The sequence below is a fragment of the Oncorhynchus clarkii genome, chromosome 21, assembly GCF_045791955.1.
Source record: "Oncorhynchus clarkii lewisi isolate Uvic-CL-2024 chromosome 21, UVic_Ocla_1.0, whole genome shotgun sequence".
In the NCBI taxonomy this organism is placed as follows: domain Eukaryota; kingdom Metazoa; phylum Chordata; class Actinopteri; order Salmoniformes; family Salmonidae; genus Oncorhynchus; species Oncorhynchus clarkii.
In genome coordinates this window covers 30779217-30807015 of record NC_092167.1, presented here as the reverse complement: position 1 = coordinate 30807015, position 27799 = coordinate 30779217, and the positions used below count along the sequence as shown (strand labels likewise).

At 41.5% G+C, this 27799-nt stretch overlaps 2 protein-coding genes across 2 annotated transcripts; one reads left to right on the top strand and one right to left on the bottom strand.

Moving 5' to 3' along the window:
• The first annotated feature begins 2679 nt into the window (after positions 1-2679).
• Positions 2680-8877, top strand: LOC139378876 (leukotriene B4 receptor 1-like). Its single transcript, XM_071121446.1, has 4 exons — positions 2680-2759; positions 5347-5890; positions 6217-6426; positions 7681-8877. Exons 2-4 carry the CDS (start codon positions 5348-5350, stop codon positions 8104-8106), a joined length of 1179 nt encoding a protein of 392 aa, XP_070977547.1. The 5' UTR covers positions 2680-2759; position 5347; the 3' UTR covers positions 8107-8877.
• Positions 8878-10539: 1662 nt separating this feature from the next.
• LOC139378875 (leukotriene B4 receptor 1-like) lies at positions 10540-27138 on the bottom strand. The gene is made up of 7 exons (XM_071121445.1): positions 26978-27138; positions 21994-22440; positions 21342-21611; positions 18631-18734; positions 18331-18427; positions 18150-18193; positions 10540-11243 (listed from the first exon to the last, which is right to left on the bottom strand). Exons 2-7 carry the CDS (start codon positions 22429-22431, stop codon positions 10904-10906), a joined length of 1293 nt encoding a protein of 430 aa, XP_070977546.1. The 5' UTR covers positions 22432-22440; positions 26978-27138; the 3' UTR covers positions 10540-10903.
• Positions 27139-27799: the final 661 nt, after the last annotated feature.

Genomic DNA, 27799 nt, shown 5'->3' with positions numbered 1-27799 from the left:
CTTGTTAACAAACTATAGTTTTGGCAAGTCGGTTAGGACATCTACTTTGTGCATGACAAGTAATTTTTCCAACAATTGTTTACAGATTATTTCACTGTATCACAATTCCAGTGGGCCAGAGGTTTACATACACTAAGTTGACTGTGCCTTTAAACAGCTTTGAAAATTCCAGAAAATGATGTCATGGCTTTAGAAGCTTCTGATAGGCTAATTGACATAATTTGAGCCAATTGGAGGTGTACCTGTGGATGTATTTCAAGGCCTACCTTCAAACTCAGTGCCTCTTTGCTTGACATCATGGGAAAATCTGAAGAAATCACACAAGACCTCGTAAAAACAATTGTAGACCTCCACAAGTCTGGTTCATCCTTGGGAGCAATTCCCAAACGCCTGAATGTACCACGTTCATCTGTACAAACAATAGTACCAAGTATAAACACCATGGGACCACGCAGCCGTCATACCACTCAGGAAGGAGACGCGTTCTGTCTCCTAGAGATGAACATACCTTTGTGCGAAAGGTGCAAATCAATCCCAGAACAATAGCAAAGGACCTTGTGAAGATGCTGGAGGAAACAGGTACAAAAGTATCTATATCCACAGTAAAACAAGTCCTATATCGACATAAGCTGAAAGGCCGCTCAGCAAGGAAGAAGCCACTGCTCCAAAACCGCCATAGAAAAAGCCAGACTACGGTTTGCAACTGCACATGGGGACAAAGATTGTACTTTTTGGAGAAATGTCCTCTGGTCTGATGAAACAAAAATATAACTGTTTGGCCATAATGACCATCATTATGTTAGGAGGAAAAAAGGGGGAGCTTGCAAGCCAAAGAACACCATACCAACCGTGAAGCACGGGGGTGGCAGCATCATGTTGTGTGGGTGCTTTGCTGCAGGAGGGACTGGTGCACTTCTCAAAATAGATGGCATGAGGTTGGAAAATTATGTGGATATATTGAAGCAACATCTCAAGACAGGAAGTTAAAAAGCTTGGTCGCAAATGGGTCTTCCAAATGGACAATGCCCCCAAGCACACTTCCAAAGTTGTGGCAAAACGGCTTAAGGACAACAAAGTCAAGGTATTAGAGTGGCCATCACAAAGCCCTGACCTCAATCCTATAGAAAATGTGTGGTCAGAACTGAAAAAGCGTGTGCGAGCAAGGAGACCTACAAACCTGACTCAGTTACACCTGCTCTGTCAGGAGGAATGGGCCAAAATTCACCCAAGTTATTGTGGGAAGCTTGTGGAAGGCTACCCTAAACATTTGACCCAAGTTACACAATTTAAAGACAATGCTACCAAATACTGATTGAGTGTATGTAAACTTCTGACCCACTGGGAATGTGATGAAAGAAATAAAAGCTGAAATAAATCATTCTCTCTACTATTATTCTGACATTTCACATTCTTAAAATAAAGTGGTGATCCTAACTGACCTAAGACAGGGAATTTTTACTAGGATTAAACGTATTTGGCTAAGGTGTATGTAAATTTCCGACTTCAACTATATGTATGACAAATAGCGCCAAAATATATTTTTTTAAATCATCTCTCTCCATCATCATGTATTATTTCTGACATTCCTCTCCTTTTTCCCTATGAGCTGATTCATGATGCATCACACACACATTCAAGTTTTAGGGAGGAAATGGCATGTTGGGTTGTGATCCAGCAACAGATTATGTACAAACAGTTGATGATTGAAGTCTATGTGCTGTCTATTTGGTTGAGCTACAACTGAAGCAGAGTTAAATATTTACAGGATGTTGATGCTGTGTGAATTTGTTAAATGTAGCCAATATATGAGAACTCTATTTCTCAAAATGACGTCATATCCTCCATAGCACACCACTTTTGAGGCAGCTGGTCATTTAAGATCAAGATACTGTTTTTCCCAACATCTTCCCCTTTTTCTCTGACCACCATGTATCTGTGACAGCATTGCGGGAGAGAGAGTGCGAGAGAGAGCAAAGAGAGGCACAAGAGAGAGTCAGAGCGAGAAGGAGAGAGAGAGACTGCAAGACAGAGTATTGTGTATATTTATGTTGAGTATTGTGTATATTTATGTTGTGTATTATGTATATATATATATATTATCTGGTTGCTGTTTGACTCATCAGATACTTCCATGCATGCAGTGGCCTGTTAGCTGTTAGTGTGTGATACTGTGGAACTGTGAGAACAGGTTTCAACATGAGGCCAATTGTGACCAATAAATATTACACACAAATAAGACGCTGTAGAGATAAGAGGCATTTCATTATTTGCAGCATTTTTATGAATTTTATGTAGTATTTTTAGAATCCTTAAAATGGACTTTTAAGTTTTAAGGTATTGAGCAGCATGGATTGTGTTTCTTTATGCATGTTGATTCATTTTGATGTTATTTTGCATAAAGTGTATGCAAACACACTATCACAGCTTATTCTGAATTAGACACAAATTCCTTATTCGAAATTCATGACAGGTACATGAAAAAGTGCTAGGGGTTAAGGTTAGGGGTTAAAGTTAGTATTAGTGTGCTGCCATCCTGTTAGAAGGTAACAGATTATTTTATTACAATGATTCAAATGTATTTTCATTGTGTTCCATGGTGTTATTCGCCCCCTAGTGGAGCTTTCTGGTACTTAGAAAGACTACGCAAACAGGAAGTAGAGAATTTGTTCTGCACGCATAGAAGCAGCTAAAAACAACCGCTGCCGGTTTTTCAGTGTAGTTATTTCTTGTCACGCTTCAGCCTTGGAAAATATTTGTTTGTAAGTTCGATTCAAGCATTTAGCTAATGATGATAATCTTGTTATTGATAGAGTTGCTTACATATCAATGTTGGTTGGTTGAATTTACTCAGACAAATTGCAATGCCTTTCATGTATGTCGTTAGCTGTATTACTTTGCTCGTGCGTCATGCAAACGAATTGTAAAATATACAATACTGTAGTTTTGTTACTGTTTCTAGTGTAATATGCTTTGTTATTCTACATAGATGGTTGTACATTATTAGAGTAATGAAAGGAGTTAGCCAATTACCATATGAGTAACAATTAGCTATATGGTGCTTTGTATTTATGCAACTTCAAATGTATAATGTACAGCTACAGTATGTCGGTGTGAATTGAATACTAAAGTATATTCTTTTCTGTATTTTGCAGTTTCACAACAAACGTTTTCAATATATTCATTCAAGAAAAGTCACGCGTTGGGAGTTTTATTGAAGACTTAGTTGTTAGCGATCTGTCTAGTTTTGCATGAGAACGCAACTCTAGGGCAGAATAGTTAGGTTTGGGGGTTAAGGTTAGCGTCAGGTAACATGATAGCTAAGTAGTTAAATGGTTAAGGTTAAAGGGTTAAGGTTAGGGTTAGTGGAAGGGTTTGCAAAGTAGTTGCAAAGTTGCTAATTAGCTCAAATGTAATAGTTGTCTATGTTAAGATTCAATCCCGTAACCTTCAGGTTGCTAAACTTTCTTGTTACAGTGCCTTGCGAAAGTATTCGGCCCCCTTGAACTTTGCGACCTTTTGCCACATTTCAGGCTTCAAACATAAATATATAAAACTGTATTTTTTTGTGAAGAATCAACAACAAGTGGGACACAATCATGAAGTGGAACGACATTTATTGGATATTTCTAACTTTTTTAACAAATCAAAAACTGAAATTGGGCGTGCAAAATTATTCAGCCCCCCTAAGTTAATACTTTGTAGCGCCACCTTTTGCTGCGATTACAGCTGTAAGTCGCTTGGGGTATGTCTCTATCAGTTTTGCACATCGAGAGACTGAAATGTTTTCCCATTCCTCCTTGCAAAACAGCTCGAGCTCAGTGAGGTTGGATGGAGAGCATTTGTGAACAGCAGTTTTCAGTTCTTTCCACAGATTCTCGATTGGATTCAGGTCTGGACTTTGACTTGGCCATTCTAACACCTGGATATGTTTATTTTTGAACCATTCCCTTGTAGATTTTGCTTTATGTTTTGGATCATTGTCTTGTTGGAAGACAAATCTCCATCCCAGTCTCAGGTCTTTTGCAGACTCCATCAGGTTTTCTTCCAGAATGGTCCTGTATTTGGCTCCATCCATCTTCCCATCAATTTTAACCATCTTCCCTGTCCCTGCTGAAGAAAAGCAGGCCCAAACCATGATGCTGCCACCACCATGTTTGACAGTGGGGATGGTGTGTTTAGGGTGATGAGCTGTGTTGCTTTTACGCCAAACATAACGTTTTGCATTGTTGCCAAAAAGTTCAATTTTGGTTTCATCTGACCAGAGCACCTTCTTCCACATGTTTGGTGTGTCTCCCAGGTGGCTTGTGGCAAACTTTAAACAACACTTTTTATGGATATCTTTAAGAAATGGCTTTCTTCTTGCCACTCTTCCATAAAGGCCAGATTTGTGCAATATACGACTGATTGTTGTCCTATGGACAGAGTCTCCCACCTCAGCTGTAGATCTCTGCAGTTCATCCAGAGTGATCATGGGCCTCTTGGCTGCATCTCTGATCAGTCTTCTCCGTGTATGAGCTGAAAGTTTAGAGGGACGGCCAGGTCTTGGTAGATTTGCAGTGGTCTGATACTCCTTCCATTTCAATATTATCGCTTGCACAGTGCTCCTTGGGATGTTTAAAGCTTGGGAAATCTTTTTGTATCCAAATCCGGCTTTAAACTTCTTCACAACAGTATCTCGGACCTGCCTGGTGTGTTCCTTGTTCTTCATGATGCTCTCTGCGCTTTTAACGGACCTCTGAGACTATCACAGTGCAGGTGCATTTATACGGAGACTTGATTACACACAGGTGGATTGTATTTATCATCATTAGTCATTTAGGTCAACATTGGATCATTCAGAGATCCTCACTGAACTTCTGGAGAGAGTTTGCTGCACTGAAAGTAAAGGGGCTGAATAATTTTGCACGCCCAATTTTTCAGTTTTTGATTTGTTAAAAAAGTTTGAAATATCCAATAAATGTCGTTCCACTTCATGATTGTGTCCCACTTGTTGTTGATTCTTCACAAAAAAATAGTTTTATATCTTTGTTTGAAGCCTGAAATGTGGCAAAAGGTCGCAAAGTTCAAGGGGGCCGAATACTTTCGCAAGGCACTGTATATGCCCACCCATCCTCCTTTCCTGTCAGTCTTAAGTAACCTACTGTCTATATGTGATTGAAATTCACTACAAAATGTACTGCACACATACATTTCACAATCTGTGTCACAGGGTTGCTAAACAACGAATCAAGCAACTTCCTCTTTCTCAATGATAAAATCATCTATTTCCTCCCCCACTTGTTTTACGTCTCTCTCGGTCTGTCTCGCTCTCCCTCTCTGTCGCTCTTTCTCGATTCCGACTCTCAGGATGGAATCCACAGCATGGAATACCACCACCTACTTCTCTACCGACTCATCCGCTCCCAACCCCTCCATCCCTTATTCTGTCGGAATCTCCTTTCTCCTGGTTGCTATGGCCTTGGGTCTCCCCGGAAACCTCCTAGTGGTTTGGACCATACTATTCCGCCTGAGTCGCCGTTCCATCACGTCCCTCTTCATCCTCCAGCTAGCGGCCGCTGACGCACTCGTGCTGCTCTCCGCACCCTTCTTTATTCACCAGCTCTTCAAGGCCAGAGTCTGGGAGTTTGGAGAGGTAATGTGTAAGCTCCTGCATTACGTCTGTGGCATCAACATGTACCTCAGCATCCTATTGATTACCTTGATGGGGGTCGACCGACTCCATGGCGTGCTACACCCTTTCTGGTCCCAGCGCGTCCGGACGAAGTCGAGGCTCTTTCCTATCATGGGTGTGGTGTGGGCGCTGGCTATGGTGCTGCCCACTCCTCAGCTTGTGTACCGCCAGGTCCGAAAGGGGGAGTGTACCACGCATCACCCCGGGCCCGCCCACCAGGTAACTTTACTGACAGAATATTCCTTCATACATCTTATTTTAGTATTGTACACCACATTATTTCATCTGTTTTCCATAAAACATATCGTAGATTTTTTCAATTCTATATGCATATTTATTCTAAATAGATGTGGATATAGCTAAAACAATTGATCAATCTGTCAACAGTTTTTGATGCATTTATTTGTAACAGACAAGAACTGCAATTTAAGTAGATAAAATATGTCATTACACTCGTACTAAAATGTAACCCCATGTGGGCTTGGCATCCTGAAGACACGTTAATAATGAAATCAAATAGTTTCTCGTCCTATCCTCTCCACCAGGTGTTCCACTATTCCCTAGAAACAGTTACTGCGTTCCTGGTCCCCTTCAGCATCATGACGTTCTGCTACTTACGCATCGCTCATGCCTTAGCATCCAGTCGTGCCCACTGGCACCACCGCTCCTACAGGAAGACCAACCGCCTCATCACACTGATAGTCGTGACTTTCGCCCTCTTGTGGGCTCCGTACCACCTGGTCAACATCCTGCAAGTGGGCATACATATTAAAGGGTCTGAATACTTATGTAAATAAAGTATCTGTTTTTTTTTTAAACTTGTAATAAAATTATCAAAATAAAAAATTTAAATCTGTTTTCGCTTTGTCATTATGGGGTATTGTGTGTAGATTGACGAGGAACCTTTTTTATTTAACACATTTTGAATTCAGGCTGTAAAACTAAACGTGGAATAAGTCAAGGGGTATGGATACTTTTTGAATGCACTGTATATACAGTACGTACATACAGTGCCTTCAAAAAATATCTATACCCCTTGACTTATTCCACGTTTAACAGCCTGAATACAAAATGGATTAAAAAAAGAAGAACAACCCATCGAGGCACAATAAACCATTATGACAAAGTGAAAAAAATGCTTAGCAAATTTATTGAAAATGAACCAGAAATATCTACGGAAGTATTCACACCGGAGTCAATACTTTGCACAAGCACCTTTGGCAGCAATTATTTTTGTTATACTGAAAACTCCCCTGTCCTTAACGATTACAAGCACATCCATAACATGATGCAAAGAGTGGTACTCAGTAATGTGTCGTATTGGATCTGTCCCAAATAGGACACTTTTTTTTTTTATTCAGGACAAAAAGCTAATTGCTTTGCCACGTTTTTCACTGTATTACTTTAGTGCCTTGTTGCAAACAGGATGCATGTTTTGGAATATTTTGTACAGGCTCCTTCTTTTCATTTTGTCAATCAGGTTAGAATTGTTGAGTAACTACAATGTTGTTGATCCCTCCTCAGTTTTATCGTATCACAGCCATTAAAGTCACCATTGGAGGCCTCCCGAGTGGCACAGCGGTCTAAGGCGTCACTACAGACCCGGGTTCGATCTCGGGCTGTATCACAACCGGTTGTGATCGGGAGTCCCATAGGGTGGCGCACAATTGGCCCAGTGTCGTCAGGGTTAGGCTGGGGGGGGGGGGCTTTAGTTAGCACATCGCGCTCTAGCAACTCCTTGTGGCGGGGCGGGCGCATGCAGGCCGACCTCAGTCGTCAGGTGAACAGTGTTTTCTCTGACACATTGGTGCGGGTATTAAGAAGCACGGTTTGGCGGGTCATGTTTCGGAGGAATCATGACTCAACCTTTGCCTCCTGAGCCCGTTGGGGAGTTGCAGCGATGAGACAAGATCGAAATTGGGGATAAAAAAAAATAGCATTAAAACACAAATCTACTGTCTGTAGACATAGTTCAAGTTCATAATGAAACTTATGATTCCTTGTTTCAGGTGGGGGCCGTTCTCTCTGGGTCTTCCACGGATTTGCTGGGGTTCTGTCTGAGAGCTAGGACAGTGGTCATAGCTGTAGCTTACCTCAGCAGTGCTGTCAACCCTCTGCTCTATGCCATGGCTGGCTCCTGCTCTGGCTCCTCCCTCACAATCTATGGCTCCTCCTCCAGGTGTTTGGGGGGCGTGGCACAGCTGCTTGAGGGGACGGCCACCAACATGGACATGCCCAGCGTGAGAGCAAAGCATGATGGTAGCGGTAGAGAGAAAGAGAAGGAGGACTGGGGAGGTGGGAAACCAGAGGGAGAGGTTGAAGAGATGACAATGGTTCCAGGGAAAAGAGAGGTGGAGAAGGAGGACGAGGAGGCAGAACAAGAAAAAGAGATGACAATTGTTCCAGGAAAAAAGGAGGAAGAGGAGGGAAACTAATTCCCTGAAGGCAAAGAAATGACTGGACTGATTGTGAAAGTCCTGCATGCTATTGCTTGCCAGTCGGTCATGACTCTTCTTATAGCTGTCTTGTTGTGAATGTCGATCTCACCTCTTAAGAGTTTCCTAATCAATCAACGGCAGCCATATCTTCTCTGAGAAAAGTGTTTTTAATTTTCTTGCACTGGCACAAACACAACATGTCTTAATGCTTTTGATCAAATAAATGTGGTAAACAATTATACAAATATTGGTAACACTTTACATTATACAGTGCTCTTTTTACTCTAACAATTTGGTATTGTAGTGTACTTACAGCAGTAAATCACATGCACTCGCACACACACAAATGGAGAGAAGGAGAGAGAGTCAGACAAAGCATACTGTAAAGACAATTGACTAAATTCACTCCACCACCCAGAGCTTGAATCACCACCTCTAAAAACAGAGATATGGTTCAGTCAGTCGGTCAGTCATGAACCATTAGGAAACATTACTTGCACATCTAGTGGCCAACCATGCAAACTACAGGAAACATTCCCTCCAAAACAGCTTCTGAAATAGCATCCAACTCATTCATCTTCCAGTCACTATGGCCCAGTTTCCGACCAGAGTTAAGCGTGTGTAAATGGAACTTTATTCCTTTTTTAAAATGCGTTTTCCTCTCAATGCGTATTCTAACCTTGAATTTAAGCATGGGAATAGTATGCTATTCATCCGCTATTCGTTTGAGGTGGAGACCGAATAAATGAAGGTGAGGCGGAGGAGTGTCTACAGTATTCTGACCTTGACTTAATTCCCTAATAATTCCACCACCTTTACGTGAGGAAACCATGAATAAGGTCTAGCAAACCTCCCGGTTCAAAGTAGAAAAAGCATCTACTTAATTTGTTCCAATATAAATAACACCATTTCTCCATGCACTGTAATTTACAACTTGATCATATCTATTTATAAGAGCTAGGTAAATGAGTAATCCGTTTTGAGAAGGGGATTGTAAATACACATAGTAATTGTTTTAGATAACTTGTCCTTATGTGAAAACAGCCATATGGAAGCAAACTGAAAGTCTTATCAACATGACAGTTACTGTATTGCACAGTGAAATAGGATATAAATAGCCATGCATTTATTCAGAATTCTAATTGTGTGCTCTCATAATTTGCAAAGATGAAAATTGGAGACCAGAACTATAGGAAAACCCCATTGAATGAAAACTCCAAGAGAAAATCTGTTGCCCAGCATATGGGGAGGGTTTTCAGCAGTTGAATGCCATTTATTCAAAGTGCGCAAGGTAGCCACTCATGCAGAGCGCTTTACACGACTAAATAAGTCTGAATGCCAAATACTGAAAAGTGCATAGGAAAAGCATGCGTAGGAAAGGCATGCATAGGAAAGGCATAAATTCCTAAATCGGAATCGGGCCAATAGTTAAGCATGTGTAAATGGGGTGTAATTGCTTTTTTATGCACTTTCCTCTCTATGCGTATTCTGACCTTGAATTTAAGCATGCTATTCACCTTTAGCATGAGGAAACCATGAATAAGGAAAAACGTGGGAAAAGTATCTACTTAATGTTTGTCTAATTTATAACTTGATAAGAGCTATTGGGAAGAGCTAGGTAAATGAGTCATCCCTTTGGATAAGGGAATTTTACATATAAATGACACCGGTTTTAGATATATTTTATCTTATAATTGCTGGAGGCATATGTGAAACCAGTCAAATGGTAGAAAACTGAAGCATATCAACTTTCCCACAGCGAAGTTCATGAAATGCTGTGCCATTAGGCAGAATTTAAGGCCTTACCTTGCTGGGATGGGCACTCTCGAATGTCTTGATTTATAGGCTACCCCGACCTTCTCTGTTTCCTATTTCTATCATGTTAAATATTAGTCACTATCAGCATCAATCGTCAGTAGGCCTAATAACAACACATATTCAACTGCCAATTTACTGTTAGTTCCCTTCAGTTGGTGTAGTCTACATTATCGTTCCATTTAATTACATTATTTTGTTAACCTTCATTTGCTTCCTCTGTAAACTCCATCACGGGCATGTGGTTGATGGTGAGGATCATTAGTAACAGTTTATATATATATATATATATATATATATATATATATATATATATATATTTTAAGAGATAGCTAATTCAATCATTACACAGACCAAACGTAACAGTTTGAACACAACATATGGTGCAATACTTGGATGTGTCATCACACAGTTCCATGGTTAGTGCAGGAAATAGATGAGGGTATAGCCTACTATTTCACACTATTCTCCCTATTATAATTCTTTGTTCACTAATCATCCAAAATTACCATGAGTTAAAGATCTGAACGTGGCAATTTTCTGAATGAATCCAACCCATTTTCTTCCTCCAAACCTTTTTTTTAGGATTCACAAATAATTTCCTAACTAAGTATTTTAAAATCTACCACTTGGTGCTGAAACTGAGATGAGTATGCACATATATACTAAGATGGCTTTCTTTAATTCATCCCTAACATTTCTGAACCGATTCTCTCGATATATTGTATTGACTCTGTAAACAAAACTAAAAGGTACGCCATATTTAAAGGGATGGCTAAATAAATGTACTGAAAACTCTATTGAATGAAAACTCCACGAGAAAATCTGTTGGCCAGTAAGTAAGAGGGTTTTCAGCAGGTGAATGACATTTCTTCAGTGCGCGTAAGGGAACCACTCCTGCGAAGCCCATTACTCACCTTCATAAGGTAAACTACTGAGAAATGTGTAGGAAAGATGTGCAAAAGAAAGGCATCATTTCCTAAGTCGGAATCGGGCCCGGCTTGCCATTCTTAACAGGTTTCACACAGACGGGACTCATGACATTGGAGCTGGTTGTCGACTCTAGGTCTCCCTCCTTTTCCTTCAGTCCGACCTCCTTTGCATCCCTGTCTCTCTCTCGGCTATTCTGGCTGTTCTGTCGGCTCTTCCTTGTCCCAGAGTCCTGCGCCGTGCCCTCGAACAAGCGGGCCATGAAGGCAAAGCCGTCCCGCCTGATGTAGGACTTGCCAACAAAAGTGTAGAGGACAGGGTTGGCACAGCTGCTGATGAAGGCCAGGGCTGAAGTGACCGCACGGCTGGTCTGCCAAATAGGGTCAAGCCTTGGGGAGGGAGTGAGAAGAATGGAGGGAGAGAGATACAGGTGTGTGTGGGGGGGGGGGGGGGGGGATACAGAGGACTGTAAACGGGTTGCCATGAATTTGACAGTAACTTACAGCCAAGCAAAATTATGTTGTTTTTTTCAAAACAAATTTGATTAGTCACATGCTTTGTAAACAACAGGAGTAGACTAACAGTGAAATGATTGCTTACGGGCACTTTCCAACAATGCAGAGAGAAAGAAAATTGAGAAATAATGACTAACGATAACTTGGCTATATACATGGGGTGCCAATACAGAGTCAATCTGAAAAGGTACATGGTAATTGAGGTCAATACTGTATGTACATATAACTAGGATTAAAGTGACAGATAATCAACAGTAGCAGCAGTGTACGTGATGACTCAAAAAGGTTAGTGCAAAAAGGGTAAATGCAGATAGTTAAATAGTTAACCAAATAGCTACATAGAATAACTATTTAGCAGTCTTATGGCTTGGGAGTGGAAGCTGTTAAGGGTCCTGCTGGTGCATCGGTACCGTTAGCCTTGCATTATCAGAGAGAACAGTATGTTAGTATTTGGTAGCATTGCCTTTAAATTGTTTAACTTGGGTCAAACGTTTCGGGTAGCCTTCCACAAGCTTCCAACAATAACTTGGGTGAATTTTAGCCCATTCCTCCTGACAGAGCTGGTGTAACTGAATCAGGTTTGTAGGCCTCCTTGCTCGCACACGCCTTTTCAGTTCTGCCCACGAACGTTCTATGGGATTGAGGTCAGGGCTTTGTGATGGCCACTCCAATACCTTGACATTGTTGTCCTTAAGCCATTTTGCCACAACTTTGGAAGTATGCTTGGGGTCATTGTCCATTTGGAAGACTCATTTGCGACCAAGCTTCAACTTCCTGACTGATATTTTGAGATGTTGCTTCAATATATCCACATAATTTTTTCCTCATGATGCCATCTATTTTGTGAAGTGCACCAGTCCCACCTGCAGCAAAGCACCCCCACAACATGATGCTGCCACCCCCGTGCTTCACGGTTGGGATGGTGTTCTTTGGCTTGCAAGCTCCCCCTTTTTTCCTCCAAACATAATGATGGTCATTATGGCCAAACAGTTCTACTTTTGTTTCATCAGACCAGAGGACATTTCTCCAAAAAGTACGATCTTTGTCCCCATGTGCAGTTGCAAACTGTAGTCTGGCTTTTTTATAGCGGTTTTGGAGCAGTGGTTTCTTCCTTGCTGAGTGGCCTTTCAGGTTATGTCGATATAGGAATCGTTTTACTGGGGATATAGATACTTTTGTACCTTTTTCCTCCAGCATCTTCACAAGGTCCTTTGCTGTTGTTCTGGGATTGATTTACACTTTTCGCATCAAAGTATGTTCATTTCTAGGAGAGAGAACGCATCTCCTTCCTGAGCGGTATGACAGCTGCGTGGTCCCATGGTGTTTATATTTGGTACTATTGTTTGTGTAGATGAACATGGTACCTTCAGACGTTTGGAAATTGCTCCCAAGGATGAGCCAGACTTGTGGAGGTCTACAATTTTGTTACGAGGTCTTGGCTGATTTCTTCTGATTTTCCCATGATGTCAAGCAAAGAGGCACTGAGTTTGAAGGTAGGCCTTGAAATACATTCACAGGTACGCCTCCAATTGACACAAATGGTATCAATTAGCCTATCAGAAGCTTCTAAAGCCATGATATAATTTTCTGGAATTTTCCAAGCTGTTTAAAGGCACAGACAAACTTACTGTATGTACATTTCTGGCCCACTGGAATTGTGATACAGTGAATTATAAGTGAAATAATTAGTCTAAACAATTGTTGGAAAAATTGTCCATTTGGAAGACTCATTTGCGACCAAAAAGTACGATCTTTGTTCCCATGTGCAGTTGCAAACTGTGTCATGCACAAAGTAGATGTCCTAATCGACTTGCCAAAACTATAGTTTGTTAACAAGAAATTTGTGGAGTGTTTGAAAAACTAGTTTTATTGACTCCAACCTAAGTGTATGTAAAATTCCGACTACAACTGTATGTCTTTCACAGTATTTTACTGTAAATACAAGGGATTGGTGCAAGCAGGTTGGCTACTAGGTAAAGTGTTTACATATTAGGGCAGACTCTAGACCCTACATGAAATGAGTTTGACACCCCTGATTTAATGTTTAAGACTTTCTGCCACTCCAATCTGTCCCCCATACATTTTAAAATGATGGGGAACTATAACGACATAAGAGTTAAACCTTTTAGGGATAGGGGGCAGCATTTTCACTTTGGATGAATTGCGTGCTCATAGTGAACTGCCTCCTACTCTGTCCCAGATGCTAATATATGCATATTATTATTACTATTGGATAGAAAACTCTGAAGTTTCTAAAACTGATTGAATTATGTCTGTGAGTATAACAGAACTCATAGGGCAGGCAAACTTCCAAACAGGAAGTGGAAATTCTGGGGCTGGTTGATTTTCAACTCATCGCCTATTCACATCCAAATAAGATATGGATCTGTTCGCACTTCCTACGCCTTCCACTAGATGTCAACAGTCAGTAGAACGTGGAATGAAGCCTCTAGTGTGATGTGGGACCGGATAGCAGCTATTTGAGTCACTGGTCTGGCAGAATGCCAGTTCCTGGTTACGCGCAGTAGTCATTATATCGCCTTGCATTCCATTACTCTGTAGACAAAAATGAATGCTCCGGTTGGAACGTTATTGGATATATATGATAATAACATCCTGAAGATTGATTCTCTACTTAGATTGACCAGTTTATTCGACCTGGAATATAACTTTTTTAAGTTTTCGTCCGAGTTCGCCTGGCCCAGCCTCAGCTTTTGGACGTGTGAACTAAACGTGCTAGCAAAAGTAGCTAATTGGACACTAGTAATGGACATTATCGAACAAAACAATGATTTATTGCGGAACTAGGAGTCCTTGCACTGCATTCTGATGAAAGATCATCAAAGGTAAGGGAATATTTATGATGTAATTTCGTATTTGTTGACTCCAACATGGCGGAGAAATATATTTACTTCTGAGCGCCGTCTCAGATTATTGCATGGTATGCTTTTTTTGTAACGTTTTTTAAAAATCTGCCACAGCGGTTGCATTAAGAACCAGTGTATCATTACTTAAATGTAAAACATGTATCTTTCGTCAAAGTCTATGATGAGTATTTCTGTTATATGACGTGACTCTCTGTAATTACTCCGGATATTTTTGGAGGCATTTCTGAACATGGCACCAATGTAAACCGAGATTTGTGGATATAAATATGCATATTATCGAACAAAACATAAATGTATTGTGTAACATGATGTCATATGAGTGTCATCTGATGAAGATTATCAAAGGTTAGTGATTCATGTTTTCTCTAATTCTGCTTTTGTGACTATCTTTGGCTGGGAAAAATGGCTGTGTGTTTTTTTGGATTTGGTGGTGATCTAACAAATATATGTTGTGTTTTCGCTGTGAAACATTTTTAAAAATCGGACACGATGGGTAGATTAACAAGATGTTTATCTTTCATTTGTTGTATTGGACTTGTTAATGTGTGAAAGTTAAATATTTAAAAATATATTTTTGAATTTCCCACGCTGCCTTTTCAGCGGAATGTTGGGAGGGGATTCCGTTAGCAGAAACGTTGTCCTAGACAGGTTAAATTTGTACAGCATTCTCCCTCACGGGTGCAAAAAATATAGCCTCTTATAAAGGCACGCCTCAAAATATGTTAATGAGGTAGAATTACAGTACCATTCAGAGTATATTACTCGCTAATGTTCAGTCTCTGGACAATGAAGTAGCCAAGCTTAACGCGAGGACCTCCGAACAGAGAGACATCAGGGACTGTAATATACTCTGTTTCACGGAATCATGGCTCTGTCGGGATATACTGTCCCCATCCATATAGCCAGCTGGGTTCTTAGTTCATCGCGCACACAAGAATAAAGAACTCTCCAGGAAGAAGAAAGGCGGGGGTGTATGTTTCATGATTAACTACTCATGGCGTGATTGACATAACCTACAGAAACTCAAGTCCTTTTGTTCACCCAGCCTAGAATACCTCACAATCAAATGCCAACCGTATTGCCTCCCAAGAGAATTCTCTTTGGTTATAGTCACAGTCGTGTATGTTCCCCCTCAAGCCGATACCACGACTGCCCTAAAGGAACTACACTGGACTTTATGCAAACTGCAAACCACATATCCTGAGGCCACATTTATTGTAGCTGGGGATTTTAACAAAGCAAATTTGCAGAAAACGCTATCAACACATTGACTGTATTTCTCGCTTAGGGAAAACACTAGACCACTGCTACTCACCTTTTCAAGATGCCTACAAGGCCCTCCCTCCGGCAAATCAGATCACGACTCCATTTTGCTCCTCCAGAAACTCAAACACGAAGTACCCTCGCTAAGGTCTATTCAATGCTGGTCTGACCAATCGGAATCCATGCTTCAAGATTGTTTTGATCACAAAGACTGGGATACGTTCCGGGTAGCCTCTGAGAATAACATTGACGTTTACACGGACAATGTGACTGAGTTCATCAGGAAGTGTATAGGAGATGTTGTTCCCATGGTGACTATTAAAACCTACCCAAACCAGAAACTGTGGATAGATGGCAGCATTCACGCAAAACTGAAAGCGTGAACCACCGCATTTAACCATGGAAAGGTAACTGGGAATATGGTTGAATACAAACAGTATAGTTATTCCTTCCATAAGGCAATCAAACAGGCAAAACATCAGTACAGAGACAATGTGGCGTCGCAAAGTGGAGTCGCAATTCAACGGCTCAGACATGAGACGTATGTGGCTGGGTCTACAGCAGGGCTCTCTAACCCGGTTCCTGGAGAGCTACCCTCCTGTAGGTTTCAGTCCAACCCCAGTTGTAACTAACCTAATTCAGTGCATAAACCAGCTAATTATTAGAATCAGGTGCAATAGATTAGGGTGAAAACTCAGACAAGCTAAACAACTTCACCCCCTTTGAGGATAACACAGTGCCACCGACGCAGCCCACTCCCAAGGACTGTGCGCTCTCATTCTCCGTGGCCAATGTGAGTAAGACATTTAAAGCGTGTTAACCCTCGCAAGGCTGCCAGCCAAGACGGCATCTCTAGCCACGTCCTCAGAGCATGCGCAGACCAGCTGGCTGGATTTTTTACGGACATATTCAATCTTTCCTTATCCCAGGCTTTAAGATGTCCACCATTGTTCCTGTACCCAAGAAAGCAAAGGTAACTGAACTAAATGACTATCGCCCCGTAGAACTCCTGTCGTCATGAAGTGTTTTGAGAGACTAGTTAAGGATCATATTACCTCTACCTTACCTGACACCCTAGACCCACTTCAATTTGCTTACCGCCCCAATAGAACCGTAGGCAGTATAATCACCATCACACTGCACACTACCCGATCCCATCTGGACAAGAGGAATACCTTCTTCAGAAAGCTGCTCATTAACTAAAGCTCAGCCTTCAACATCATAGTACCCTCCAAGCTCATCATTAAAATCGGGGCCATTGGTCTGAACCCCACCCTGTGCAACTGGGTCCTGGACTTCCTGACAGGCCGCCCCCAAGTGCTGAAGGTAGGAAACAACACCTCCACTTCGCTGACCCTCGACACAGGGGCCCCACAATGGTGCATACTCTGCCCCCTCCAGTACTCCCTTGTTCATCCATGACTGCGTGGCCAAGTAAGCCTCCAACTTAATCATCAAAAGGAAACAGGGAACACGACCCAATCCACATCGACGGGACCACAGTGGAGAAGGTGGAAGGTTTCAGTTCCTCAGTGTACACATCACTGACATTCTGAAATGGTCCACCCACACAGATAGTGTGGTGAAGAAGGTGCAACAGCGCCTCCTCAACCTCAGGAGGAAGAAGAAATGTGTCTTGGCCCCTAAGACCCTCAGACACTTTTACAGATGCACAATTGAGAGCATCCTGTCTGGCTGTATCACTACCTGGTACACAACTGCAACTCCCGCAACCACAGGGCTCTCCAGAGGCTCTCCAGAGGGTGTTGTCTGCCCAAAGCGTCACCAGGGGCACACTGCCTGCCCTCCAGGACACCTACAGCGCCCGGTGTCACAGGAAGGCAAAAATGATCATCAAAGACATCAACCACCTGAGCCACGGCCTGTTCACCCCGCTATCATCCAGAAGGCGAGGTCAGTACAGGTGCATCAAAGCTGGGACCGAGAGACTGAAACACAGCTTCTAACTGAAGGGCATCAGACTGTTAAATAGCCATCTCTAGCTGGCTACCACCTGGCTACTCAACCCAGCACCTTAGAGAATGCTGCCTATAAACATAGACATGGAATCACTGGCCACTTTAATAATGGAACACTAGTCACTTTAATAATGTTTACATACTGCTTTACTCATCTCATATGTATTAACTGTATTCGATACAGTTTTTTAGTCAGTGCTATTGCTCGTCCTAATATTTATATATTTCTTGATTCCATTATTTTACTTTTAGATTGGTGTATTGTTGTGAATTGTTAGATACTACTGCTCTGCTGGAGCTAGGAACACAAGTATTTTGCACACCCTCAATAACATCTGCTAAATATGTGTATGTGACCAATAAAATGTGATTTGATAACAGCAATATCCTACAATGCTCCATAATTTACAGTACGTTGCAGTTACATTTTCAGTCAGATTTTTTTTTTTACTCTTGATAATACCATTGGAGGGAGGGAGCGAGCGAGGGAGCGAGGGAGCGAAAACAGGGCTGTTCTTTCTTTTAATGAAAATTGAGTTTGGGATTTGATGATAATAAAATTAATGAAAGTTTATTATGACACTACAAACACAAAAGGGGATGAGGATGTTATGACACAGTCATTTAGAAAGCCCTTTTAGTGAGCCTACCTTGCTTTTAGAGTTGAATCCTTTGGAGAAAGTGCGGCAGCAACCTGTAAGGACATATTTAATCTATGAGAACATATTTCATCATAACAGACAGTCATGTTACAGCAGCACCTATTGTTTTAGCCCCAATAGGGAGTGTGAGGCCCTGGCTATAAAACTCAACACACAAAACACGCAATACCTGCACAATGTTGATGACATGGTAGGGCAACCAGAAGACACCGAAGGTTACCACGATGGCCAGGATGAGATTCTCACTGCGGATCCTCCTCCTGAACCTGGTCAAATCAAATGTTATTTATACGGCACAGTCTTACAAAAAATGCATTTCAAAGTGCTTCACAAACAAACATAACATGAAGTGAGAAAGATGAGGAAAAACAATACATTCTAGCCAAATATGAAATGAAGATCGAGAAAATGGTAATTAAGATCAAGATCAATAAATTAAAGATAGTAAAACAGTAGTAAAACAGTGAACCTTGTCTGCCTGATCCTCCGCAGGATGCAGATGTAGCTGCCTATAATCACCCCGTAAGGAACTACAAATCCCAGCACTGTTTCCAACGTGTACTGGAGCACCACCTGTATCAGCATAGAGATCACCTTCATCGACAGCTTGATTGTTTAGTGTCAGTGACGCTATATACACAAAAGCAATGTAATATTTATACTCCATACCTAACAATGTTTTTATGGATGATCTGACTACAGATGCTACGGTGATAGAAAGCCATCATGAAAAGTAAGTACTTTCTTCTTCTCTCAACTGACATACAAGTCTTTAATTGTTGATGAAATGCTCTTCTTCTCCCATCACTCACATGCAAGCCCTATGGTCAGTGGCGGATTTAGGCATAGGTGACATGTACAGCCGGCATCCTGCCGGGGGCAGCAAGGGGCACCCACACAAAAAAATAGAATATATATATATATACACCGAATGGTGACATTTGTGCGATTGGTTTTCTATCTCTCATTTGCACGTCAGGTCAATGATGTGGGACACCCTGTGAGCGCCCCGATTCTAGTTTGTAAGCTAGGCAGGCTAATACCTGGGAAGGTCTCCCACTCAGAAGCACGAGATAGGGAGGGGGCGGGGTGGGTTGACCTCAGGTCTCCCCACTGGAAGCCCGAGGTAGGGGGAGCAGGTGAATGTATCAAATAGCGCAACTCTTACTTTGTACGGTATTAATGTAATTAGTCATTTCAATTAGTTGTGCAATTTAGTTTGTGTGTTTCTTGTTTGAAGTGCATAGGTGTAATAATCAGGTTCTCTTCTTTATAAGTGTGTTATTCTATTTGTGTATTTAGAGATATAGGATTTGTGCAATTTAGTTTTGTGTGTTTTTTGTTAGCAATAGGGTAATAGTGTAATAATTTGATTATCTTTTCTATTTGTATTTATATACTACAATTTGTTTCTATTTGTCTTTTTTACTTCTTTCCGATCGTTATGAGTGTTCTTTTTTGCATATATACAGTGCCTTGCGAAAGTATTCGGCCCCCTTGAACTTTGCGACCTTTTGCCACATTTCAGGCTTCAAACATAAAGATATAAAACTGTATTTTTTGTGAAGAATCAACAACAAGTGGGACACAATCATGAAGTGGAACGACATTTATTGGATATTTCAAACTTTTTTAACAAATCAAAAACTGAAAAATTGGTCGTGCAAAATTATTCAGCCCCCTTAAGTTAATACTTTGTAGCGCCACCTTTTGCTGCGATTACAGCTGTAAGTCGCTTGGGGTATGTCTCTATCAGTTTTGCACATCGAGAGACTGAAATGTTTTCCCATTCCTCCTTGCAAAACAGCTCGAGCTCAGTGAGGTTGGATGGAGAGCATTTGTGAACAGCAGTTTTCAGTTCTTTCCACAGATTCTCGATTGGATTCAGGTCTGGACTTTGACTTGGCCATTCTAACACCTGGATATGTTTATTTTTGAACCATTCCATTGTAGATTTTGCTTTATGTTTTGGATCATTGTCTTGTTGGAAGACAAATCTCCGTCCCAGTCTCAGGTATTTTGCAGACTCCATCAGGTTCTTCCAGAATGGTCCTGTATTTGGCTCCATCCATCTTCCCATCAATTTTAACCATCTTCCCTGTCCCTGCTGAAGAAAAGCAGGCCCAAACCATGATGCTGCCACCACCATGTTTGACAGTGGGGATGGTGTGTTCAGGGTGATGAGCTGTGTTGCTTTTACGCCAAACATAACGTTTTGCATTGTTGCCAAAAAGTTCAATTTTGGTTTCATCTGACCAGAGCACCTTCTTCCACATGTTTGGTGTGTCTCCCAGGTGGCTTGTGGCAAACTTTAAACAACACTTTTTATGGATATCTTTAAGAAATGGCTTTCTTCTTGCCACTCTTCCATAAAGGCCAGATTTGTGCAATATACGACTGATTGTTGTCCTATGGACAGAGTCTCCCACCTCAGCTGTAGATCTCTGCAGTTCATCCAGAGTGATCATGGGCCTCTTGGCTGCATCTCTGATCAGTCTTCTCCTTGTATGAGCTGAAAGTTTAGAGGGACGGCCAGGTCTTGGTAGATTTGCAGTGGTCTGATACTCCTTCCATTTCAATATTATCGCTTGCACAGTGCTCCTTGGGATGTTTAAAGCTTGGGAAATATTTTTGTATCCAAATCCGGCTTTAAACTTCTTCACAACAGTATCTCGGACCTGCCTGGTGTGTTCCTTGTTCTTCATGATGCTCTCTGCGCTTTTGACGGACCTCTGAGACTATCACAGTGCAGGTGCATTTATACGGAGACTTGATTACACACAGGTGGATTGTATTTATCATCATTAGTCATTTAGGTCAACATTGGATCATTCAGAGATCCTCACTGAACTTCTGGAGAGAGTTTGCTGCACTGAAAAAGTAAAGGGGCTGAATAATTTTGCACGCCCAATTTTTCAGTTTTTGATTTGTTAAAAAAGTTTGAAATATCCAATAAATGTCGTTCCACTTCATGATTGTGTCCCACTTGTTGTTGATTCTTCACAAAAAAAATACAGTTTTATATCTTTATGTTTGAAGCCTGAAATGTGGCAAACGGTCGCAAAGTTCAAGGGGGCCGAATACTTTCGCAAGGCACTGTATTTATAGGGCACCATACAAGCAAGAACCACCAGGAATGAAGAGGATTAAGCCAGTCAGTCAGTAAATAGCGTCACTCACATGACTCTGCTGCTTGTGCAACGACTCACACACTACCCGGCTCTTCCCGTTGGGGTGCACGGTCTTCCGCTCGTCCCTGAACAGCAACGCAGGGATGGACGCGACCAGCACCATGGTCCACAGCACCAGCACCCCGCGCAGTACCGCCTTCCATCCAGCAAGTGCAGCGACGCGCTTAGGCCACACCACGGCCACCAGCCTGTGCAGGCTCATCAGCATGATCAGTTGGATGGAGGCGTACATGTTGGCTAGGCACAAGTAAAAGAGTATCTGATGGAGACGAAAAGAGAGACATATTCTTAGCATTTCAAAAGGATAAGGATTCAATGAAAAAGTTAAGTACTCACTGCATGTTAAGTATCAAATGTGTTTTGAAATATGTCCGTCTTTTGGCATAAAATGATGTCACTGGTCTATTGACATTGGTCACGTTCCAGGCCGACTACATTGCAGTCATTGCATTGCATCAAGCAATGGTTGCTTGCCACGTCATCGACTGCACAGTCGGGCATCAGATTGGTATATCATATGATGAGGTTAGCGGATATGCTTAATACCTATACAGGCTTTGTAATATCTAGCACTGACTGCAATGTAGTCAGCCTGGAATGGAGCCATTATATCAACAATCAACAAGAAAAAGAGCCCCCACCTTGCACATGATGTTGCCAAAAACCCAGGTCTTCTTGACCAGGTAGATCACGAAGAAGGGCGTGAGCGCCATGAGTGAGCCGTCGGCCACCGCTAGATTGAGGATGAGGAGGGTGGTGACGGAGCGGCGGCGGGCACGCGCCAGGATACTCCAGATGATGAAGAGGTTGCCGGGGAGGCCCAGCAGCAAGACCAGACACAGGATGAGAGCCCCTACTGTTGTGGAGGTGGTATTACCCACAATGCTTTGGCTTTCCCCGAAAACAGACGTGTTGGTGGTGTTCAGGATGTGCATGGAGGTGGACAGGAACAGGGGGGGCGATGTAGAGGAGGAGAACGGATAGAGGGACGAGGAGGGGTTTGTGAGGGATGGAGGGATGATTTGGGGGAGGGAGAAGTTGGACAGGAGGCGAAGGGGAATGCTTTGGTTGTGGGCCATTGTGATGACCTGCAAGGGACAAGGTTACTGATTTCAAAACAATGGCATGTTTTATGAACTTGTATAAGCAGCAATGCTGAATAGCTGAGCCGACTAGGTGAAAAATCTGTCAATGTGCCCTTAATTAACAAAGGCACTGAACCCTAATTGCTCTGAAGAGTGTCTGCTAAATGACTAAAATGTGATGATAGGTTCAACTAATTATTTCAAATACTTTATCTGTGCTTGATTGAGCTTGCCTGGTTTAGTAATTCAATAGAATAGTCAAATCCCACGCACCTGGCACTCCAGGCAGGCTAGAACAAACACTCAAAGTACTGGAAAGACTTCAAATAGCATTTGAACCCAGGTCTGATAAGATTCGAAACAAGCTCACATTCTGACCAAACCAGACGCACACTTGCACACTTTATTTTACCTGAAAATGCACAAGGTCCTCTACTCAGACAATTAATCCACAGATAAAACTGTAAACTGAATTCCTTTCTCATCATTTCTCCTCATTCCTCAGGCTTATTCTTCTTATTTTGGACTTAATATTCACGGTTGGCAACCAACTTTACAGTATTACTACAACCTACTGGAATTTGGACCTAAGTTGATCTTTCAATCACCCAAGTGGGTATATGCTCCTAAAAACCAGTGAGGAGATGGCATGGGTATATGTTTCTAAAAGGTGATGTGTGTGAGGTGATGGGAGAGGCCGGACTTGCAGCGCGTTGAGCGTCACAAATAGAACCGATTTCTATTTTAGCACCTGGCTACATAGAACGCTCGCTGACGCCCGCGAGTAGTGTGGGTGCAATGATTGAATAACATGTATGTGTACTGTACATTTATTTTGCCGCGCTCGCACACGCTTATTCGCATTGGACAGTGTGCAGTGCTATAATCCATACGAACACTGTGGCGGTTCTAATTGCAAGACAAACGTGTAGTTTAGGCCAGTGGTTCCCAAAGTATTTCAGTTACTGTACCACCAAATTAATTTTGCTCTGCCCAGAGTACCACTGGCATGCTGGAGGTCATTTTGCAGGGCTCTGGCAGTGCTCCTCCTTGCACAAAGGCGGAGGTAGCGGTCCTGCTGCTGGGTTGTTGCCCTCCTACGGCCTCCTCCACGTCTCCTGATGTACTGGCCTGTCTCCTGGTAGCGCCTCCATGCTCTGGACACTACGCTGACAGACACAGCAAACCTTCTTGCCACAGCCCGCATTGATGTGCCATCCTGGATGAGCTGCACTACCTGAGCCACTTGTGTGGGTTGTAGACTCCGTCTCATGCTACCACTAGAGTGAAAGCACCGCCAGCATTCAAAAGTGACCAAAACATCAGCCAGGAAGCATAGGAACTGAGAAGTGGTCTGTGGTCACCACCTGCAGAACCACTCCTTTATTGGGGGTGTCTTGATAATTGCCTATAATTTCCACCTGTTGTCTATTCCATTTGTACAACAGCATGTGACATTTATTGTCAATCAGTGTTGCTTCCTAAGTGTACAGTTTGATTTCACAGAAGTGTGATTGACTTGGAGTTACATTGTGTTGTTTAAGTGTTCCCTTTATTTTTTTGAGCAGTGTATATATATTTTTTAAATATTGTAAAAAAATAAATGTCTCACAAAAGTAGTGCACTGGGCCTTTAATAGTCCTGTGCTAGTGGTAATATCCATCTGCAGTGCCAGTGCGGGCATAACGGACATTCTGGGGTATTAATTAAATAACCAACATTCCCTAGTAATACTAGTCCTGTGTGAATAGGGCTTAAGTCTTGCTGCCACTCAAATCTGTCCCCTATACAAAGTCATGGGGAACTATAACCACATTGGAGTGGTACAGCATTCTCACTTGTGGGTGCAACAAATATAGCCTCTTACAAGGCATGCCTCGAAATATATTCATGCACCAGAAACAATAATACTATGCACCCAATAGTGGTCAAAGGTATTTGGTGCTCCAAAGATTGGGTACAATACCTTATTCTGTGGGGTGTATTATAGTACCATTCAACATACAGTAATTGTTTGCCACACCCACAACATTTTCCCACAATGCATCATTATTGATAATATGCTGCAGTAAAACGTTTGAGTATTTTACTGTTGATAATACCCTAAATGACCATAAAATGTACAGTTCTCCATTACAGTGTGTGTGTGTGTACGTGTGTAATGTGTGCGCTTGCGCTTGCGTGCATGTGTGTGAGCCTGTGCGTGTCCATGCGTGCGTACACATGCTTACTACTCTACATTACCTTCAAATTCTTGAAGTAATAACTTTTATTTTGATGCCTACGTCTTTTATGCACCTTATTGCATTTCAAAGCATCAGACAAAAATCCCCCAAATGGTATGTATTCTTACTTCCAAAAGTATGTGTCCTTATTTGTCAGAGGCTTTTGCTGAAACAATGGGAGGAGTTTCTACATGTGTAGGAATGTTGAGGAATTGTGACAGGCTTCTCCACTACACTGATTCCTAACCAGCTAGACCAGACTTGAGTGGTGACGCAAACAATATATTGTAGCTACAGTGTTTGTTTGAGAAATCATTCTACCTCCCTCCGAGGCCTGTTTCAAATCAGTATGCCTGCTTTCGAAATGGCACCCTATTCCCTATGTAGTGCACAACTTTGGGTAAGGTGCTATGGGAATAAGGTGCCATGTTGGATAAATCTTATATCTTAGTGTTTGGTCCAGAGAAGACTATAGTCTGAGAATGTAGTTCTAATATAAGATCAGTGTTGTGTTAAAATAACAATACTTTTTTCTTTCCTATCAGCCTCAGGTTTATTAGCTACAACTCTAACATCCTCAAGTTCTTGAGCTAGCATAAAAACACTGTTTATCCCAGGTGCGGTGGCTCCCGTAGGACATCTATGAGTCGAAACGAACACAACAATAACTCCAAGGGGTTGCATAGAAAACATAACAAATCACAATCTAATATATTGTGTGTTTTCCTTGCAACTGTCTAGATTAGAACCATGGTAACACTTTAATTTAAGATACACACATTAACCACTCATTTGAAGTGTATAAATAGGTAGATAAGTAGTTTATAAGGCCTTTATAATGTTTTATTAGCCATATATTAGGCCTTAAGTGTTTTCTAATTCAAACATAAGTCATGGAATACTGGACAATCCTTAACCAAATTATTAACTATAATAACGATGTATTAATAGTTGATGAAAAGCAAGTTAGACAAGAAAGACTCTTAGTAAGCGTTCTCAATGTGGGACTAAAAAGGGCATACTACGTCAATATGTGTTCCCTATTCTAAAGTGTGACCATAATTTTACTTGCAGAAGAATTGCAGATTTTTTTTCTTCAGAAATGACCTAATTGGACAGAAAGGGGAACACCCCCAACCATATGCCATACAGCATTCAAGTCCAAATTTGACCAAAACAATTAGCAACAAAGACTGGATTTATACTTCTAGATATGAATGTCGGCTGCATGGCATATAACGGTATAATGTGAATTGAGCAAAACCATGTAATGTTTGCCCGAAACTAATTGTTTACATGAATTGTTTACATCAGACTTGAATGGTGACTATATGACAGATATTAATCCACTTATGTCGTCAAACTACACAAATCAGGCAGACATTTTATGCTTTCGCTCAAGAGTGTGGGGAGGATTGCCCTTCTGCGATTCATAATCTGATCTTTTACAGTCAACATTCATATATATGGAATTATAAATGGAAGTTTAGTTGTTTACATCGTGGCTGAATGGCATTTATGAGGAGAGGTGTGCCCCTTTCTGTCCAACGAGGTCATTTCTGGAAAATAATTCTGCAAGTAAAAATATGGTCTTACTTTAGAATAGGGAACACAGAGGTAGTATGCCCATAGACGCATATTGAGAACTCTTACTAAATTTCTCTAACTTTCTTTTTTATCAACTATTCATTTGCTTTTATTATAGCAAACAATTAGGTAATGAAGCAGAATTACAAGAAGAAGTACTGTGAAAGTTCAAGGAGGTTTGCTTGGTGTGTGTGTGGGTGTGTGTGTGTGTGTGTGTGCTAGATTATAAGGTGTGTTCTTTTACTGGGTAATAGTGTAAATATGTTTGACATGTATTGACTTGCTGTGTGCAGCTTATTAATAAACATACAAAATTCATGTCTCAATTGTCTCAAGGCTTAAAAATTATTCTCTAAGCGATTTCCTCCCCTTCATCTACAATGATTGAAGTGGAATTAACAAGTGACATCAATAAGGTATCATAGGATTCACCTGGTCAGTCTGTCATGTAAAGAGCAGGTTTTCTTACTGTTTTGTACACTCAGTGTAAAAGGTCAAACGTATCCTAAATGTCATCTCCTATTCTGAACTGCTTGAAAGGACATAAGGCCCCGGGACTACCAATGTATTTGCATTCCTATTTCTGATGTGTATATCTCTCTCTTTTGTTATCTGAGGCTACGGTAATAGCTCATTAGTGTTAACTTTACTTCACTGACTACTCCCATTGACTGACAGGACCAGAGTCAGGAGTGTGGTGGGGGAAGAAAGAGGGAAAACATACTCACCAAATAGTCCTAATCCTGGGGAAGAGAAAGAGATGGACTAGAGGCATGGATTGACGAGACTTCCTTTATTTCATTTCTTACAGTCTTGATGTTTATCTTCTTCCTACTTTTCTCGCTACTCCTCTTTCTCTCCACGTGTTCTCACCTCCTTATCCCTTACTTTCGCTCTCTCGCGCTCTCAAACGATGTGTTTTCCCTGAGCTGTCATGCTGGCTGTAGCATGCTATAGCAGAGTTAAAGGAAGGGGGTGTATCTTTGTATAAATGTAATGACACCTCCGCGCCGTATAAAGAGATGAGACACACACTTGCACACATTGACACACACACAGTAAAAACAGGTGAATTAGTCACATGGCATGCCCACATGTTTCACAATCTATCATCTAATCGAGAGAAGGCGAGAGAGAGAAAACGAGTTACAAACATTCTAGAAGTAAATCAAATGTATGAGCCAATCACATTGAGTTGTACGTATAATCAATAACAATTGATAAAAATCAATTGAGAGAGTAATTAAGGCACAACAAGAGATTTAAACTCTTTTAAAACACCTTATCTAATTCTCCAAAGATTGAATCATAGGGCAGAATTTAGAAGTAGAGTTTCACAGACACAGGAAATCGCTCGTTTGTCTGGATAGGCCAGAAAATGTGACACGTCACTCCCTATGCAAATCTAGGGTCCAAAACCTGACACTTCAAGTGAGCCCCACTGAGAGGTTAGCTACTTAATTGAACTGAAAAGACTGAGTCTGGTGCATGGGGCAAAGAAGCCATTTTGACATCTTTCTCTTTATACACCATATTTTCGTATCTAAAGT